Genomic DNA, 17140 nt, shown 5'->3' on the forward strand with positions numbered 1-17140 from the left:
TGTATTTCCCCTTACTTCAGGCCATTTCTGATTGGCCAATGTAGCCCCTTTGACATTCATCCTTAACAGAACCATAAAGAATATTATTTTAAATATCAGAATTCCCTAGCAGTGTTTTGTTAGAAGACTAACTCCTCAAAAATATCTTCAGGATGAAGAGAAATGTACACAAATCCCAATCTCAATAGTTGTCATGGAGGGATAGATACCATCTCCCTCCCTCAGAACACATATTGAAAAGTGTGTGACTACTCCTCAGTCTGAGTAATGTCATCAGAGTCGAGGCCCCAGTAATTATTTTTGTTCAGACTGGCATAAGAATAATCATGATGTCCAAGTTAAATCACAATCAGCTGCCACAAAAAATCTCATAAAGAATCTGTTTGATCCAGATTGACATTATTTATTTTTCTTTTCTTGTGGAATTATTGGTCTGCCCTTGGGAGATGTCATATCAGTTAAGAACTGTACAAGGTCCAGATATTTGGTGGTGCTGCTCTGTTTTTAGCCAGAGTTTTCAGTCAGATGGGTCCATGTGCTAGATAGTGGCACTGTTATTCATTTTAGAGACCCTAACAATCTACTCTTCCCACTTTATGAGTGTTTGATTGCATAATACATACACAACTGTCATTGGAGATTAGGCTGGTTTAAAACAAAGTAGGATAGGCCTATTCCTTTAAAGCCATAAACAAACTTCACATTAACTCTAATAGGAGCAGGATGTAGCCCACAATGACACTGTGCCTGATTCTTACCCAATTTTACACCAGTGTAAATCCATTGATTTCAATGGAGTGACTCCTGCTTTTATACCAGCATAAATGAGATTAGCATCAAGCCCTTGAAATATAATGATTATGTTTCTCAGTCTACTCGGTAAATTTAAAAGTTGGAATCCATTTCAAAACATTCAGCAAAAGGTTTGTCTTGTTTCCTATTTGTTTGTGTTTTTTTAATCACAACAATAGAATTGTGTTATATACTGTTATATTGTTATGCAGCATGGTTTATCATTATACACGTTACGCGATGTCACATAGCATGATCAACAAAATCAAACTGAAAAAAGAAAGCAAAATTCCCAATTCTTCCAATGTGGAAGATGAATACTCTTAAATAATGGACAATTGCTTTATTTTTCACATAGGGAGTTAATGAAAGAGAAAAAAAATTAGGCATATTTGTCAAATCTGGCATATTTGCCTTATATTGTCAGGGCAGTTAATGGTAATATTCATGCCCATTTCCTAAGAACTCTTCTGGTCTGTCGGTGCATTTCTAATGTGCCTATCACAATGGCAGTTGGGCACCAATACCTGAGAGACCTTTTAGGAAGCTTAGAATTATACAAATAACTAGTGTTGTTTTTAAAAGTATAGAGACAATGTACTAATGTATTGTGTTGTTTTTCAGAACCCCCCCGTCATACAACAAGAACAATAATGGTAAGTCTCCAGGAGATCTATTATTTTTCCTTTTAAGTTTGGAAAGGAGAACTGAGTACTACGGTGTTGTTGGCTGCTAGTATATGGTGTCTCTGTTAATATAATATTGTGATATTGTAGAAGAAAGATTTGACTTTGTGATATCACTATCCATAGGCAACCTAGACCAAAAAGATGTTGACTGTTTTTCACAGAAACATTAAAAGAATAGTGTGTGTATAAATATAGGAAATACACAATGATGTACAGTTAAGGTTCTATCAACGCTCATTTGGAATGGTCACATTACTTATGAGTGTTACTGATTACTGATTGTGTTATGCTGATGATGCCACGCTATCTCCCCCTTCATGCATCTTATATGTGTCATGTATGTCACAGAGCAACTATCTAAGAAAGCTTTATAGGGTTCAAAAATATATTGGAATTATTTCTTGTATCCCTCCACCTGTAAAGCCAGCTGCCTGAGTTTTACCATGAGTCCACTGTTCAGGACTCAGTGGGAGAGAAATACTACAACCTAATAAATGCAATGACTTAAAATAATTTTTCTGTTTTCTCATAATCTCATATTTTTAGGATCTGTTAGAGTGGAGCCCATTGGGGAGCTTGGAATAATCTCTTCCCAACTGTATGGAGCATCCATTACAAGGTTGCAAAAGGAAAAAAATGTAATTGGGATTTTAAAAGCAAACCTTACTCTCAACCAGAAATGATTCATGCCCCTCTCCAACACGGGTTGGAGAAATTCCATTTTTAGCAGGAAGAAGTGGCTGTTTGAAGCAGCTCAAAGTGTGGAATGTTAGAATAAATCCCCAGGTGATGGATTAATGGGCAGATTACATGGCCACAGGCGACATTTATTTATCATGTGGCTGTGCAATTCCTCACATGCCTTTCCAATTTCTCACTTATCTCTATTATATATATATGGCACATGTAAATTCCTACATGAAGAATCTGGTTAATTTAGCATTAATGTCACTTCAGTGCATTTGCAATCAACATAATCACTAAAACTCCAATTCAAATGGATAACTGATTGCGGAGCGGCACAAACCTTTGATTCATTTAGCAGTCCGGAGGTGCCTAGAGAAAGTGCTACTGCCTCATCATACAGGATATGCTGTACTCCTTGTTTATAAAAAATGTAAGAGATCTGCTACTCTTGTAATTGTGTGCATGTCTATGCAGAGAGGAGAGTTTTAAAGATAAAGGGTTTGAGAGTACTCCTTTAAAGTGTGACTCTAGGATTAAGTCAACTAGAGATATCTCTCCCATTAAATTAGGGATGGGTGTTCAGAATACCCAGCACTGCTTCCACTGAAATCAGGAGCACAGTGAGGCCAATGGTGAGTGTATTTGAACATCTCCCTTTAGTCTCTTTCTTATTAACTGTTACTAGATATGGTCCAGGATTTGCCTATGATTTCAGGATAGCTCCATGTTGGGAATGAGGCTGGAGAAAAATCAGAAGACCTGATTTTCTTCATCTCTAATCATTACAGTTGCAGAAATGCAGTGTTTCTATAATATGTCAGTGCTCTTGTTTACCCTATGAATTTTGGCCACACATTGGAGTAAAGGAGAAAGAAGCCTATCTAAGTTCCTGTACGAATATTTTACTGTACCTAATGTTACTGCAGAGGTGCTGGAACAATTTTTATAGTGATGGTGCTGAGAGCCATTGAATCAAACTGTAAACCCTGTATATGATGGAAATCTCTTCAAGCCAGGGGGTGTGACAGTATCCCATGCAGTCCCTAGTTCCAGCAGCTATTGTCTCATGCACATCTGCAGAGAGTCAGCAATACACAGCCATTTTTGACTATTTTGGCTGTACAAATCATTGTACAGATTACAACATCCAGATTAATGTGCCACCATCAAAGCAATATGCAGTAGTTGTCTATTCTAGCAGTCTTTAAATAAATGAAAATAAAATTAAAAACTGATGTGTTATTAAAAGAATGTGAAAATAATCCAGCAATGAATCTATTCTTTTTTGGAATTAAAGACATAAATGAATGGGGAAAGGAAAACCTCAGAGCCTGCAATGAGCAGAGAAGATCAAGCACCAAAGATAGAGAATTTATCATTCAGTATATTAGGAAACTATATGAAAATCTCTATTCAATATAATACAGTATATATATGTACAGTAAAACACATACTATCATGATCTATGTTTAAACAGCTGCTTCCCCGGAAAACTACTCTGTACTAAATTCCAGTTCTTCTGAATGATTATTATAGTTATAAGTACAATACAATATAAAACTGCTGTGTGGTCTTTAGTCAATTGAATGGCAGAAATACAATGGCAAAGAAGTCTGAATAATGCCTAACCTGCTTTGATTTGAGGAGGCTTTCCTCTTGCCAAGTCAAAATAATTCTACCTACTTTTAAACTGCATTTGTAGTCAGTGAAATGCCGTCAGTAAAAACATTAAATCTGACCTCATCTATCAGAAGACTGCAGCTTTATGCTTAAGTCAAAGCCAATGAGAAATAGCGTGGGCTTTTCCTTTTTTTCTCTTAAAAAAAAAATTCCATGGAGCCTTAAAAATGTTGAACCTCTCCCCCCCAAAAAAAAGCATTTAATTTGTGCTTAGAGATTACAGTGTCCACTTATTTGTTCTTTGTTTCACACCGTTGTTTGTAAAGTCAGGAACTAGGAGTGATTTAATTATTTAAAGGAGTTTGTTTATATTAATGTTTTCTTAATCATTTCTGGTATAAAACAACAGCTTTCTTTTTTGTCCTAAGGATAATCATCTGGGTTATTCTCTTTTAGCAGCTAAACTATTGGTGTAAGGGATACTGACAAAGAGAGCTCCATTTTAAAACAGTGCTTTAAAAGGTCAGTTTATCCAGAGAACTTAAGTCTTTTGCATAATTCCTACAAAGTGGCTATGCACTATGCCGTGTTGGAGCATAGAAATAGCACTGATTGTTCAGAAAGTCAACAACCTTTTTATTATTGGGTCTCTGTCATTCAGTGGGATATTAGCATGTACATTCAGCATTATAACACCTATTTTAGTCATATAACTCATGGATGTTCAACAGCAGTCAATAAATTGCAGGGACAAATAACAGCATTCAGTTTTTTAACTGCCTATTATTCATGGTCACCAAATTGGGGGCCAAACTGTGTCCTCTTTAAACAGTGCGCTGACACTGACTGCGTATCAAAAATTCGAAGAGTTGAAAGTTGTGTTGCCACAGATGTGAGTAGCCCAGCTGTCCCAAAGCAGAACCTATCTTTAATACTATACATGACATGATTGCTGTTGTGGTTTATTTCATCATCATTATAATTAGGTCAGTGTTGAATTAAGCCAATTAATGTGGTTTGGTATCACACACTTGAGCACACCTGCTTGTTTCTGCTAATTTTTCTTTCTGCATAAGAAAAGCTTCTCTGCACTATGATTCCTTTTCAAGATCTGCTGTGAATGCTTTTATACTGGGATAAGGGGCTGTTAATTTAGGTCAATCTGATTTTTTTTTTTTTTTTTTTTTTTTTTTTTTTTGCCAAGGAGTGAGAAAGGATTACAGGATTTCTTAGAGTCATAGACTGTAAGACCAGAAGGGGGACTCTTATGATCATCTGGTCTGACTTCCTGTATATCGCAAATCAGAGAAGCTCACTGGTGAATTTCTGCATCAGTCTTGTAACTTCTCTTTGAGCTTTAGTATATCTCTTAGAAATACATTTACTCTGGATTTGAACTGAGGAGGAGGATGCTCTTGTAGGTAAGGAACTGGACTGTGAATCAAGAGATGCAGGTTCTTTTCCATACTTTAACACAGATTTCCTTTGTGACCTACAGAAAGTTCTTTGATCTCTCTGGGGCTCAAATTCCCCATCAGTAAAATGCGGATAATAATACTTTCCCTGCCTCATAGGTACTGTGAAGATAAATTCATGTCTGGGTGGTATTCAAATGGTTATGCTGAGAAGCATCAGAGAAAAGCTAGTAAATAAATCAATCCAAGCGGAGGTCTATCAGCAGCATAAAATCTGAAACTTTCATTCCTCTTACATGTGGCCCAAGAAATTAAGAAGTGATGAATGCACAACAAAATTCATTTGTATAAAACTGTCTTAAAAGCCAGACCTCTGACTTCACTTCTCTCAGTCTCAGTAGCACTCAAATGCCAGTGAAAGAGATGCCAATACTGGGGGTGCAAGGAGGGGCTAGTTGGCCCTGAATAGGTTCCCAAGTAGTTCCTCCGCTGAAATACCTCTCTTGTTAATTCCTCCAGGCCCCATTAGATTCCAGGAGATATGAGTTTCTATCCCAGAATGACTCCGATGGGACTTAAGCAGGGGCTTAAAGTTAAATATATATGTATGTGCCCTTCATTATTAGGGCTGCTTTCCTTTGGGCTCTTCGATGTAATCTGTTTGGGGTAGGGACTGTACCTTACTATGTGTTTGAACCTAGCTCTGACCTTGGTTGGGGTCCATAAGTACTACCATAGGATTAATAGTAATAATGAAATATTCATTCCCATGCTTTCCCTGCCACCTAGAAGTCTTTAAATTGGTACTTTAAGAGAAGGTGAGTGGTGCTCACTAGGTTTTTATTTAGCAGAGCTTGTTTTAAAAACACTTGCCTTTGCAAGTAATTTTAGACGGGGGCTAATGCTGCAGGAAGGAGAGTCTTACCAGACAGAAAAAGATTTCCACTTCATTCCTTTCTGAAAGGTGACATGGTACTAAAAGAGCCTGTAAGATGTCTCATTTGCACATAGGAAATAAGCATTTTCCTGTACAAATGGGAACGCCTGATGAGTTTTGTGTGGCAACCAATGCACCATGCTGTAAAAGTCTAGCCATGCACCTTTGCCTTTGAGTGGAACCCAAGCAGACTGGTGCCTAAACCAATCTATGATTATTTAGCAGGGGATTTGCTCTCTGGGAAAGATGTGGCAACATGCGCTCTCTCCACAACACCAAGAGTCTGATCAAAAGACTATTGAAGACACTAGAAAGACTGCCATTGACTTCAATGGGCTTTGGATCAGACCCCAAATGCATTATTTCTGCAATATGCTGACTTTTTGCCTGTGTGGCAAGGGGGAGTCTGATGGATTCTTTGTCAGCTATTAACTATGAGCATTCTATGTGTAACATCCCCCGTCAAATAAGGTCCCCTGTGGAAGGATTTTCCATTCGCTGCCACCTCCATAGCTGTAATGTTTTCATTTCAACCCTTCAAGTCATATAGGTTCATAGTCAGCATATTAAAAACAACACAATAATTATTAGCGAGACAAGGTGGGTGAGGTAATGTCTTTTATTGGACCAATCTTCGGAGTCTAGAACTAGGCACCAATTCCAAGTTTTGGTAAGAAGGCGGTGTTCCTCTTGCCAATATATACTGACTGAGTTCAAGGTATATAACTGAAAGAAGACAGGTCAGTTGCAGTGCACAGGTGAACTCTGAATTTTTTATTCAGCCCTTATTAGGTTTTACTTGAGGTAGGACTTCAGGGTATAGTTCTTCAAGCACATTCAATTATCATTCTAAAATCCCCAAAAGATGAATTTTTCTACAGCATCTTGTCAGTGTGCTGTAGACCAAACAATGCCTTAGAAATACAGAAGATCTTAGTGCACTCAGGCTGAGATATCTAGTGAGAAGGGAACTATAAAACAGAGATTTATCTGATGACTCATGGTTCAGCAAGCTCCAAATAAACCTCTTGCTGAGGCACTGATATGCAATTTGCCCTCGGTATCTGGAATTTTAGTGCCAGATGTTTGTTGCAAAATGACAGTGTAACTTAGTGATGTAAACACTCAAAATCAAAATGCCAGCTGCTAGTTGCACACTACAGTGTTGTGATTAAATTAACATAACTTTCTCTATGCATGTTTCCTGACTGAACAGGGGTTCTGCTCATGTTAATGTCATCAGGGTATCATTATGATGTTTTTACCTAGGTTTTTAAAATATGTGTCAAGATTTATAATCCTGTTTGGCACAATTGTGTGCTGCAGTGAATAAAAAGATATTTGTACCATTTAACATAACAGCCTTGCATGAAAAGGGCTCTTTGCTCTGTGGAGTGATATTAATATGCTGTGAAATGGTATTAAATATTGCTTTTACATATAAGGACAAATATCTTTTATCAGAAGAACTGAACTATTCTGGTCACTGAAAGGATTACCACTGTCCTGGCTAATTAGAAATTCAAAAATCTAATGGTGTTTACAACATACAGCATTCAGAATGATAATCTGTCCTTAAGCACATTGTAATTTACTTCTTTTAAGGTTATGAAAGTAATTGGGGAAAATAAAGGCGAAAAAACTGTAAACATTAGTATGCATTAGGAATGGGACGGAAAATAACACTGAAAACATCATAATGAGTTTATATAAATCAGTATTATACTCTCACCTGGAATAATGTATTTAGTCCTGGTCAAAAAGTATATAGCAGAAATAACAGGGGATTCAGAAATAGGTTATGAAATTTATCAGAGACGTGGAAAGACTCTCATATGAAAAAGCAAATACTTTTTCCATAAATCACAATTAGGAACTCATGGTCACATGAGATAATTGGGGCCAAGATGTTTCCAAGAAAGGTTTGGATATTTATATGGATAAAGAGTACATTCAGAGTTACATTAATAAGGAATTAAAAAACCCCAAAACTTGGAAGGGTTACAAACCCTTATGTTTCAGACCATAAGCCAACCTCTGATTGAGGAAGTTAGACAGAGACCTTCCTTTAATTCATCTAGTACAGACCATTGTAGGAGGATACTGGACTAGATGGACAGTAGGTCTGATCTAGTAAGGCATTTTCTATATTCCTAGTATACATTTACTAATAGGAAACGGCAAACTCATACTGTTGTTGTAATATATTATATACAGAATTACATACAAAACAGCTACTTTAAAAGAACATACTTAAGGTTGCAAAGTCAAGCACTCAAAAGCTAGAATTAAAGTAGCCTGTGTTATGTGTAGACATAATGATAGTCTTTAATTACATGGTCATATACTATTTTTCACACAGGACCCCTGCCTCATTCAGTGCACAGGATGCACAGTATTCACTGACTGAGCACCTGTTCAATATTTTGTTTTGTTCTCATTGTTCAATGTGTCCCTAAGCCTTATTTGCTGCACACTATTCAAATCCTGCTCGGAATACAGAATTATTATTTTCCTCATGAGCTTTTCTATGGTGCTCATGACTAAGATATCTGAGTATTTCACAAACATTAATGAATTCATTTTCACAACACCCCGGTAGATAAAATGATGGTGGTTATTCCCATTTTATGGAGGCGGAGCTGAGACATGCAAACATTAATCACAAAAATATCTCTTGATTTTGGATGCCTAATCTGAGAAGCCTAAGGACTGAAATTACCGAAAATTTAGAATTGTATAACCCTTTATACATTCAGAGCACAGCTCTCATTGACGTCAGCTGCAGCTGTGACTGCTCAGACCCTAGGTGTCTCAAGTTGAGTCTCCAGAAAATGAGAAACTCACAGTTGGTGGACAACTGTAAAAAGTTTGATTTAAGTGACTTACCTAGCCTTACAAAAGAACGCAGTGGCAGAAGCAGAAGTAGAATCAGTTTCTCTAGGGCATCAATCAACTACCTAAAACACAAGACCATCTTTTCTCTTTCTGCAGTCCCCTGCCTCATTCACTACACACCTTCCAACTTCTGCAGCAAATGAGATAGAGGACCGACAGACAACACTCTCCTTCCCTATACGTCCCTCATCATTTGCAGAACGTCAGCCCTCCTGTGCACTGAATTAAAACTCTCTCAATTAAATAGTTGTAAGAATTTTTTTTAATGTAGACAAAACAACGTATTTTTCCCTAACTTCGTTCTGAGAAATGTCTGAAACATTTTTGCTGAAATTTTCCAGTGTAATTCAGCCTGAGACAGACACCAGACAGGGAGAAGTGGTGTCAGAAAGGTTAAAGTTTGAAAACATTATAAGCTACTGAAAATTGGGTCTTATAATGGGAAGTGTCCGGCAATCTCAATACTGGTGGCAAAGTCTGTGCCACCTGCAATAACACATACCATTCTGTTGTCTGTCATTATGAGGGACATCACTCATTTTAGTCCCAAAGTTATCTATGTTACACACAAATGTGGCATCTCCTCACTTTTATTGTTGAAAATTATTTATGTCAGAAATGAAGAATCATTAAGATGAGGTGATAGAAATAGTTATGCTAAAAAGAGTTAATCTCACAGGAATCTTACATTTCCTGCATGAATAAGATTTTGAGTCCTTTCATTTGGGTCTTTGTCACACATTTGGTCCTGGACAAGCTGAGAGGTGTGGCATAGTTTGAATACAATACATCAAATATGAATGTAGAAATCATGGCGAACTAGTACAGCCCTTACTTATTTGAAACAAAAAAGGTTAGTTACTTTGTAAATTTATTTTATGATGAAAATTTTATGGTATTCTGACCCTTGACAAATTCCTCTTTGGGAGGAGGGGATAATGCACTGGCATATCTATGATCTATAAAGCAATTTATGATCTGTATCTTGCAAATCTTCACTCACACTGCCCTTCCTTACACAAAGTCAATGGGACAGCTCCCATAGGTCAGAACCACTCACAAGAGTAAGGATTTGCAGGGTTGGGCCCATTTAAAAATTACCAGCAGATGTGGGAAGAATGCCTTTATTATTGATACAGTGATTACCTAAAAAATCTTGCTGAGCTCCAGACATGCTGAATTCTTTTGAAAATCTGGTCATTTATTTTGGTGCCTGATAAGAGCTGAGTGGTTTTGAAAATATGGCCTTTGATTGTGGGCACTGAGCACTTATAAAAAAAAAAATTGACCCCTAGATATCATGCTGCTGGGCACAGCATAGATAAATTAGGTATCCAAGATTTAAAAAACATAAGTAGTCAAATAAGGACATTACCAAATTACCAATGAGACCTGTCACTTACAGCTTCAGTGATTCAGTTCCAGTACCTATTATTTTTTATCCAATGGGGCATTAGTTTTTCACTAAAATCTTCAGCTCAAGTCAATGCAGTACAGTGTGAATAATATGATGTATATTAAACTGTAGGCAAAAGGATTGCAGTCAGTTCTAATAGGTAATGAATACTGAATGAAGTCAAAATAATTGATCCACTAAAGTAACACCTAAGATTGAACCTGGTTCTGCTTTCATTTACGTGAAGGACAGGATTGGACCATTTGTCTTTTTGTCTTTTTTCCCTTATGATACAATAAATGCATGGTCTTGGGGTTTTATTTAAAGGGAAAGTTAAAATGAGGACCCTGCAATTGGGTAGTGTGTTTATTTAAAATTAGGAGCAATAACTGAAGTTTGGACCTAAAAATAAGTAGTGTGCTCTTGTGGCTAAGAGTCTGGGTTGAGACTCAGTTTTATTCCCAGTGCCATCACTGATCTGCTGTGTAACCTCAGGCAATTCATGTCATCCCCTTGTGCCTCAGTTTACCAAATGTAAATTGGAGATAACACTTACCTACCTTTGTAGAATGCTTTCAGATCTACAAATGAAAACTTCTCTATAAAAGAAAAATATTATTTTGTATTAGGATTATATTTATTTTGCTATTAAAAGGGTTTTACTTTTAAACTTCACTGTTCTGTGTCCTGGTAAGTAGAGTTGTTTGCTGAACACCCAGTAATTGTAGAAGAATACTACTTATATTTGACGATGACTGTGCACACTGTCTTTATAGAAACAGTACCACTATATTGACAGTAATTCTGTAGAAAATATTTTCCCTTTTTCATTATCATTTCAGCATGCTGCTCCCCATTCACATATGACTACCAATGGTGAGGTCGTGCAAGTTGGCATGAGTGCCATTAAACCAAGCACCATTCTACTGATCAAGAGACAAAAGCAAAACTGGCTTGATGCACCCAGTGATGGTTACTTTATAGCTACAGAAGAGACTAGGTAAGATGAAGGAAATACAAGTAGGAGAAAGTTTCACTGCATTCATGTTACTAGTTCATGAAACTCCAGTGCTTGAATAAACAGTTTTCATTACCATTACTGTGGAATTAGCATTACAGAGGAGAACAGCACCACATAAAAACTAGGCACCCAGTCCCACATCTCTTCTGCACATGAGTTATCCCATGGAATCCATTGGGGCGACTTATTTGTTGCAGGATTGAGGCCAGTTAATTGTCACCATCAATGGATCAAGCAATGATATTTAAAGAAACATAAAACAACATGGAATCTATTATCAATTATTCAACACATTTTGTGTGTTTATATTAGAAAAGACGATGAACATACCCATACTGCATATACTATGCAACACATTCCTGAAGGGAAAAATATAGCTGGCAACCTTTTTCTCAGCACAGAAATTGAGTCGTTTGCCATCAAAAAGCAATCGGTAAGACAGCTGTCTTTTTCATTCTCTCATTTAGTGATTAATGAGCAAAATCAATGGGTTCTACTGAAAGGGAAAAGCCACTAGCTTTCTGGAGGCTAATTCAACTCTGTCCGCTGTTTGATTTAACTTTGTGCTAAAGCAAGGGATCACAGTCTGGTCCTGCACACTGTCCTTACTCAGACTATTACTGAAAGCCTTTCAGATCTCACTCTTATTTAAAGCAGTAGGATTTATTATAGCAAATGCCGTTACTACACTGACTGCCATGCAATTAATTCCTTGATCATTTCAAGACTGGAAAGTTGGCAGTAGACAGAATTTTCATGCAATTAAATAAATGCAGGTTAATTTTATAGATTTATTTATGTGTGTGTGTTGTATATTGTTTTCAGTGTTGTAGCAATGTTGGTCCAGGATATAAGAGAGACCAGGTGAGGGTAATATCTTTTATTGAATCAACTTCAGGTCCTGAAGATGTTCAAAAGCTTGTCTCTTTTTCTAACAGAAGTTTGTTCAGTAAAATATATTACCTCACCCACTTTGTGTGTGTATATACATATTCCATAGATGTGCTGAGATATTCTGGTTTGTAGTTGCTATCTTCTATATGGTAGAACCTCTTTTACAATACAATTTAACAGATATTTCAGAAAATCAATTAATATGTTGACATTAATTAACAAAGATTAAATGGGGGACTGGATGGCTGAGGGAACTGATAATGGGATACTGAGCCATTAGGCTGCCCATACTGTACCCATTATGTGGATAAACAGGGATTTAATCCATCGGGCTGTGGATCCAGCACCTTTCTTCAAATCAATGAAAGTTTAAAGAAATGGATTTTTCCTTTCTTTATGCCAGGAACCCAATACAGGTCAGATCTTGATTATCTTAAAGACTCCAAGATCCAAACCAAGGCTCTTTGAAATCAGGAGTAGCCTCATGGATGCAAGCCCTGTGTAAAACCAGGGCAGTGCATCTATACTGAGGAAGAAAGGGGGAAATGTATCAGTGCTGCTACAGCAGTGTAGCTACCCCAGCACAGACCTCCCCAGTACAGACAGGCCCTAAGTGTTACGTATAGTAACAGATTACTCTGTGTGTGTACATGTGCGTATGCGCCTGCATTTTGCATCTTTAATATACTGTGTGGTAGGTAATACTGCTCCATTTGCATTTACCTCCCAAAACTCCATTAGCCATCAACAGGGTATCACAGCTTTCTATCCCCCTGAAGCCTCATTTCACCCCAAAATATTCCCTCTCCCTCATTATGTCCTCTTCTCTTCCATCTTCCATCTTCCTTTCTCTCCCAGTTGGTTCTCTTGCCTCTTTTCTTCCCCTTTCTTTCCTACCCATTGCTTCCTTCCATAGCCCTCCCCACACTTTCCCTCCTACCTACACTGATTCCATCTCCCACATTACTCCACTCCTGTGAGTGTTTGGTAGGGCTGGGGAGTGATGTCACACCTTGCTCTCCCCTCTCCCTCCCTCCCAGTTACTGAAGCTCTATGTGTAGGGCACCAGCTGCTTTGCTGTCACCAGTGGGCTGGGCCCGAAGACAGCTGCTAAGTGTTGTTCTCTGCTGTCTGCACTCAGGCAGTGAGGGGAGCACAGATAATTGGCTGAAGCAGGAAGAGGGTGGAGCAGCAACCAGCCTGATACAGAAGGTTCTAGTGACAAAAGCTCAAGTAGTCATCAGTAGTTACAGGGGTATGTCTACACTGAAAAAAGGGTGTATTCTTAACTTGACTCTAGTTAGCTAACCCATGTTCAAACTCAGATTTTAAGTAAGGTTAGCAGTTTGAGTTGAACTGCAGGCTGCCCTGTAGGCTTGAATTTGAACTGCTAATTTAAATTAAAAGATGAGCTGTTCCGTCTTTGCTGATATTTCAACCTGAGTTAGCTAAATTAGCGAAGAACACACCTTTTTTTTGCACTGTAGACATACTCTGGGGTGTATTGCAGATATTGTACTTGCAAACTCCTTTAAATGTGTGCAAGGGGGAAGGAACAAGAAGAAGGGGAATATGTGGCAATTTAGGTCATGTAGAGATGAATCCAGGTATGCCATGTCATGAAAAAAACATGTTTACATCCAACATTAGACAGTGAATCCCCAATTCAGCAAGGTACTTAAGCATGTGCCAAACTTTCAGTGCCTGAATCATAGAATCATAGAATATTAGGGTTAGAAGGGACCTCAGGAGGCATCTAGTCCAACCCCCTGCTCAAAGCAAGACCAACCTCAACTAAATCCCAACCAGGGCTTTGTCAAGCCACACCTTAAAAACCTTTAAGGGCGGAGATTCCACCACCTCCCTAGGTAACCCATTCCAGTGCTTCACCACCCTCCTAGTGGAAAAAGTTTTCCTAATATCCAACCGAGACCTCCCCCACTGCAACTTGAGACCATTGCTCCTTGTTCTGTCAGCTACTACCACTGAGGATAGCTTAGCTCCATCCTCCCTGGAACCCCCTTTCAGGTAGTTAAAGGCTGCTATCTAATCCCCACTCATTCTTCTCTTCTGCAGACTAAACACGCCTTGTTCCCTCAGCCCATCCTTATAAGTCATGTGCTCCAGCCCCTTAATCATTTTTGTTGCCCTCCGCTGGACTCTCCAATTTGTCCACATCCTTTGTGTAGTGGGGGGGCCCAAAACTGGACAGAATACTCCAAATGTGGCACAAAACTCCAGATACTGGAGTATTGGACACAATACTTCAAATACTCCCCATTGAAGTCAGTGGGATGACTTGTTTTAAAGTTAGATACATGGGTTAAGCATCTTGCCAAATCAGAGCATTGGTCATTTTATTATGTGTTTGTTTCCTAGAAAACACAACACTGGAGATATGTTTGTGATATTAGCTAACAGTTTACAAAATTAATATTTTAAAAAAAGTTTAATTGTTTGATTCACAGAGGTGCAAAATGGCAGTTATTTTGCTGTAACTTAGAAATCGTTTTTTTAATTACCTATTTTTAGCTGTGAATAAAAGTTTAAGGCTGAGTTTATTTTCCCATAAAATAAAAAGTAGGGCGTTTGGAGTGTAAATTTTGCCAGTGCTTTAGCTAACGACTATCCTGCTTTAATCATGTTTAATTTTAGCTGTGTAACACTTATTATGGGTTAGTTGCTGGGTTTAATTTATTTATTTTTTTACCAACCACAGATTCATGACACTAACGTTATTTCTTTTTTCTTTTCCCGTTAAATTTCCTTGGTCACCCTGTTATTAAGGAGAAAATATGCATACATGTCCTCTGTCCCTCTTTAGAATAAAATATTTATCCTTTCCCCTCTCTCTGCATTTAAAAACCCCTCCTTAGTCATATTCCAGTAGAGTTAAAAGATGTATAACTGTAACTATTTTTCTTTGCATATTTCTCTATTTGTAGTGTTCAGATATTGGTAGTTAAGCATGGTTGCCGTGCTAAATATGCAGCACAGTAAGAGTAATACAAGAAATGATTAAGGGCTTGAAGCGAGATGTTTAAGGTGATCGTGTCCTCATCCGCCATTGAAGTCATCTCTTCATTTAGGTCCCAATTCAATAACACATTTAAATGAGTGCTTAAATCCATCCCTATTCAGCAATGCACTTAAGCATATGGTTATGTGCATCCTTAAGTCCCAGTGAAGTCAAAGGGGCACAGGCATAGGCCTAAAGTTCAGCACGTTAATTGCTTTGCTGAACAGGGATGAGCTGCTGGATTGGACCTTACTGCATCCCCCCCCAGATGTACCTGCCAACAAGTGGAGGTAACAAAAGCTTCTTGGGAGAGGGAGCCCCAAGATATGCTAATGGTAGAACTATGACCTGTACACTCTCAGTGGTGGTGCGGAGGTCCCTGCTAATACAGGCATGTGTAATTCACATCTCCCATGACAGTGTTCAATGTATCTAGATAAGCCTGTAGGGCTCCAGTTTTGCTATTGTTTCCACATGAGCAAACCCGTATGCCCGTCAGGAACCCCATTGACTCCAGTTGGCTGTGCGGGCACAGGAGTCCACCCACATGGAGTTAATTGCAGGATCAGGGCAGGGCTTAAAATGGTAAGAGACACTGGTGAAATTTCACGAAAGTTCACTTTGGGAGTATGTCACTGTTCCGTGGTACCTTTGCCATAGTTAATATTTTTGTAGTGTTACTTATTCTTGACCTTTTTGAATGAAAAAGGGAATTCTAATTCCCTACTGTGAAATAAACTGCATAAGACGTTAATTTAAAAATCTCTGGGAAAAAATAAATAAAAGCTTAGCTGACTCTTGACAAGTGTTTTTGCACAGAGTCTGGAATAAGCATTCTTTTAAGAGCTCTAGTTGTTTTACAACTGTTTATGAAGAGAGCTGCAGTTACTTTGTTAATATATTTGGATGCAGGCTATTAAGAGTATATGCCATATCTATAACAGTTTATGCTGTTTATGCTAACTCAGGTGTGGGGTAAAGATAACTTGCTGTTTTCTTCCTTTCATGAAACAACTGTAATGTAGACTATTCTGGGCCAATTTTTTAGATTACTGTGGAGAATGACTATATTTTGTGAAATTAGATTCATAATACTAAGTTACCATTGTTGGATTTATATATTTGAACATATAGTATAAGTCATATTACGGCATCTACAACTTTAATATACATGACTCTATATAACAAATTAATTTTCATTGAGCTATATAGTACACAAACTGTAATCTGCAAAGAAAATTTGCAATGTAGTTGTTGGATGATCAAGGAAAATATATCTGCTGCATAAAACTTTTATTGCCAATTGTTTGTCATACTGTATGTACAGCATGCTTATATGTGCATCTAATTTATGTATATAGACTCTGTATATACCAGTACGCTTTACGTGCATACATAATCAACATATTTATATAGAGAGACCTGTTATACCATGTTGAAAATGAAGTTTTTCAGCTCTTATCATTTTAAGAAATGTAAGGAAATGATTGTCTGAATGGGTTACAACAGATTTCTGTATACTTTCCCTTGATGGGCCAGCAGAATATTTGTATATAGAACTACTATTGAATGACTCAATGCTTGTTTCCTTTCAGTGCTGAAGCAGTTAGAAATCTTCTCACGGTAAGTGCATCTCCATTGGGAATGAGTTAACTAAAACGACAACATGATCTTCAGCTGCTAACAGCAAACACTGGCTTCCCTTATACTCATAGGACAATTTATTCAAGAGGTATTACAGTACCAACACTGCAGCAGAGAAGCTATTTTTA

The 17140-nt window shown here is 37.8% G+C and overlaps 1 protein-coding gene across 1 annotated transcript in view; it reads left to right on the forward strand.

Moving 5' to 3' along the window:
- Positions 1-17140, forward strand: part of MTA3 (metastasis associated 1 family member 3) — a 208757-nt gene that overhangs the window by 178051 nt on the left and 13566 nt on the right. The window contains exons 17-18 of the mRNA XM_067565049.1: positions 1417-1448; positions 11277-11434. Coding sequence (XP_067421150.1) covers positions 1417-1448; positions 11277-11434 — 190 coding nt within the window. The remainder of the gene's footprint in view (positions 1-1416; positions 1449-11276; positions 11435-17140) is intronic.

The sequence above is a fragment of the Emydura macquarii genome, unplaced genomic scaffold (genome assembly GCF_026122565.2).
Source record: "Emydura macquarii macquarii isolate MOO-44397 ecotype Brisbane River unplaced genomic scaffold, CSIRO-AGI_Emac_v2 contig_2676, whole genome shotgun sequence".
In the NCBI taxonomy this organism is placed as follows: Eukaryota; Metazoa; Chordata; order Testudines; family Chelidae; genus Emydura; species Emydura macquarii.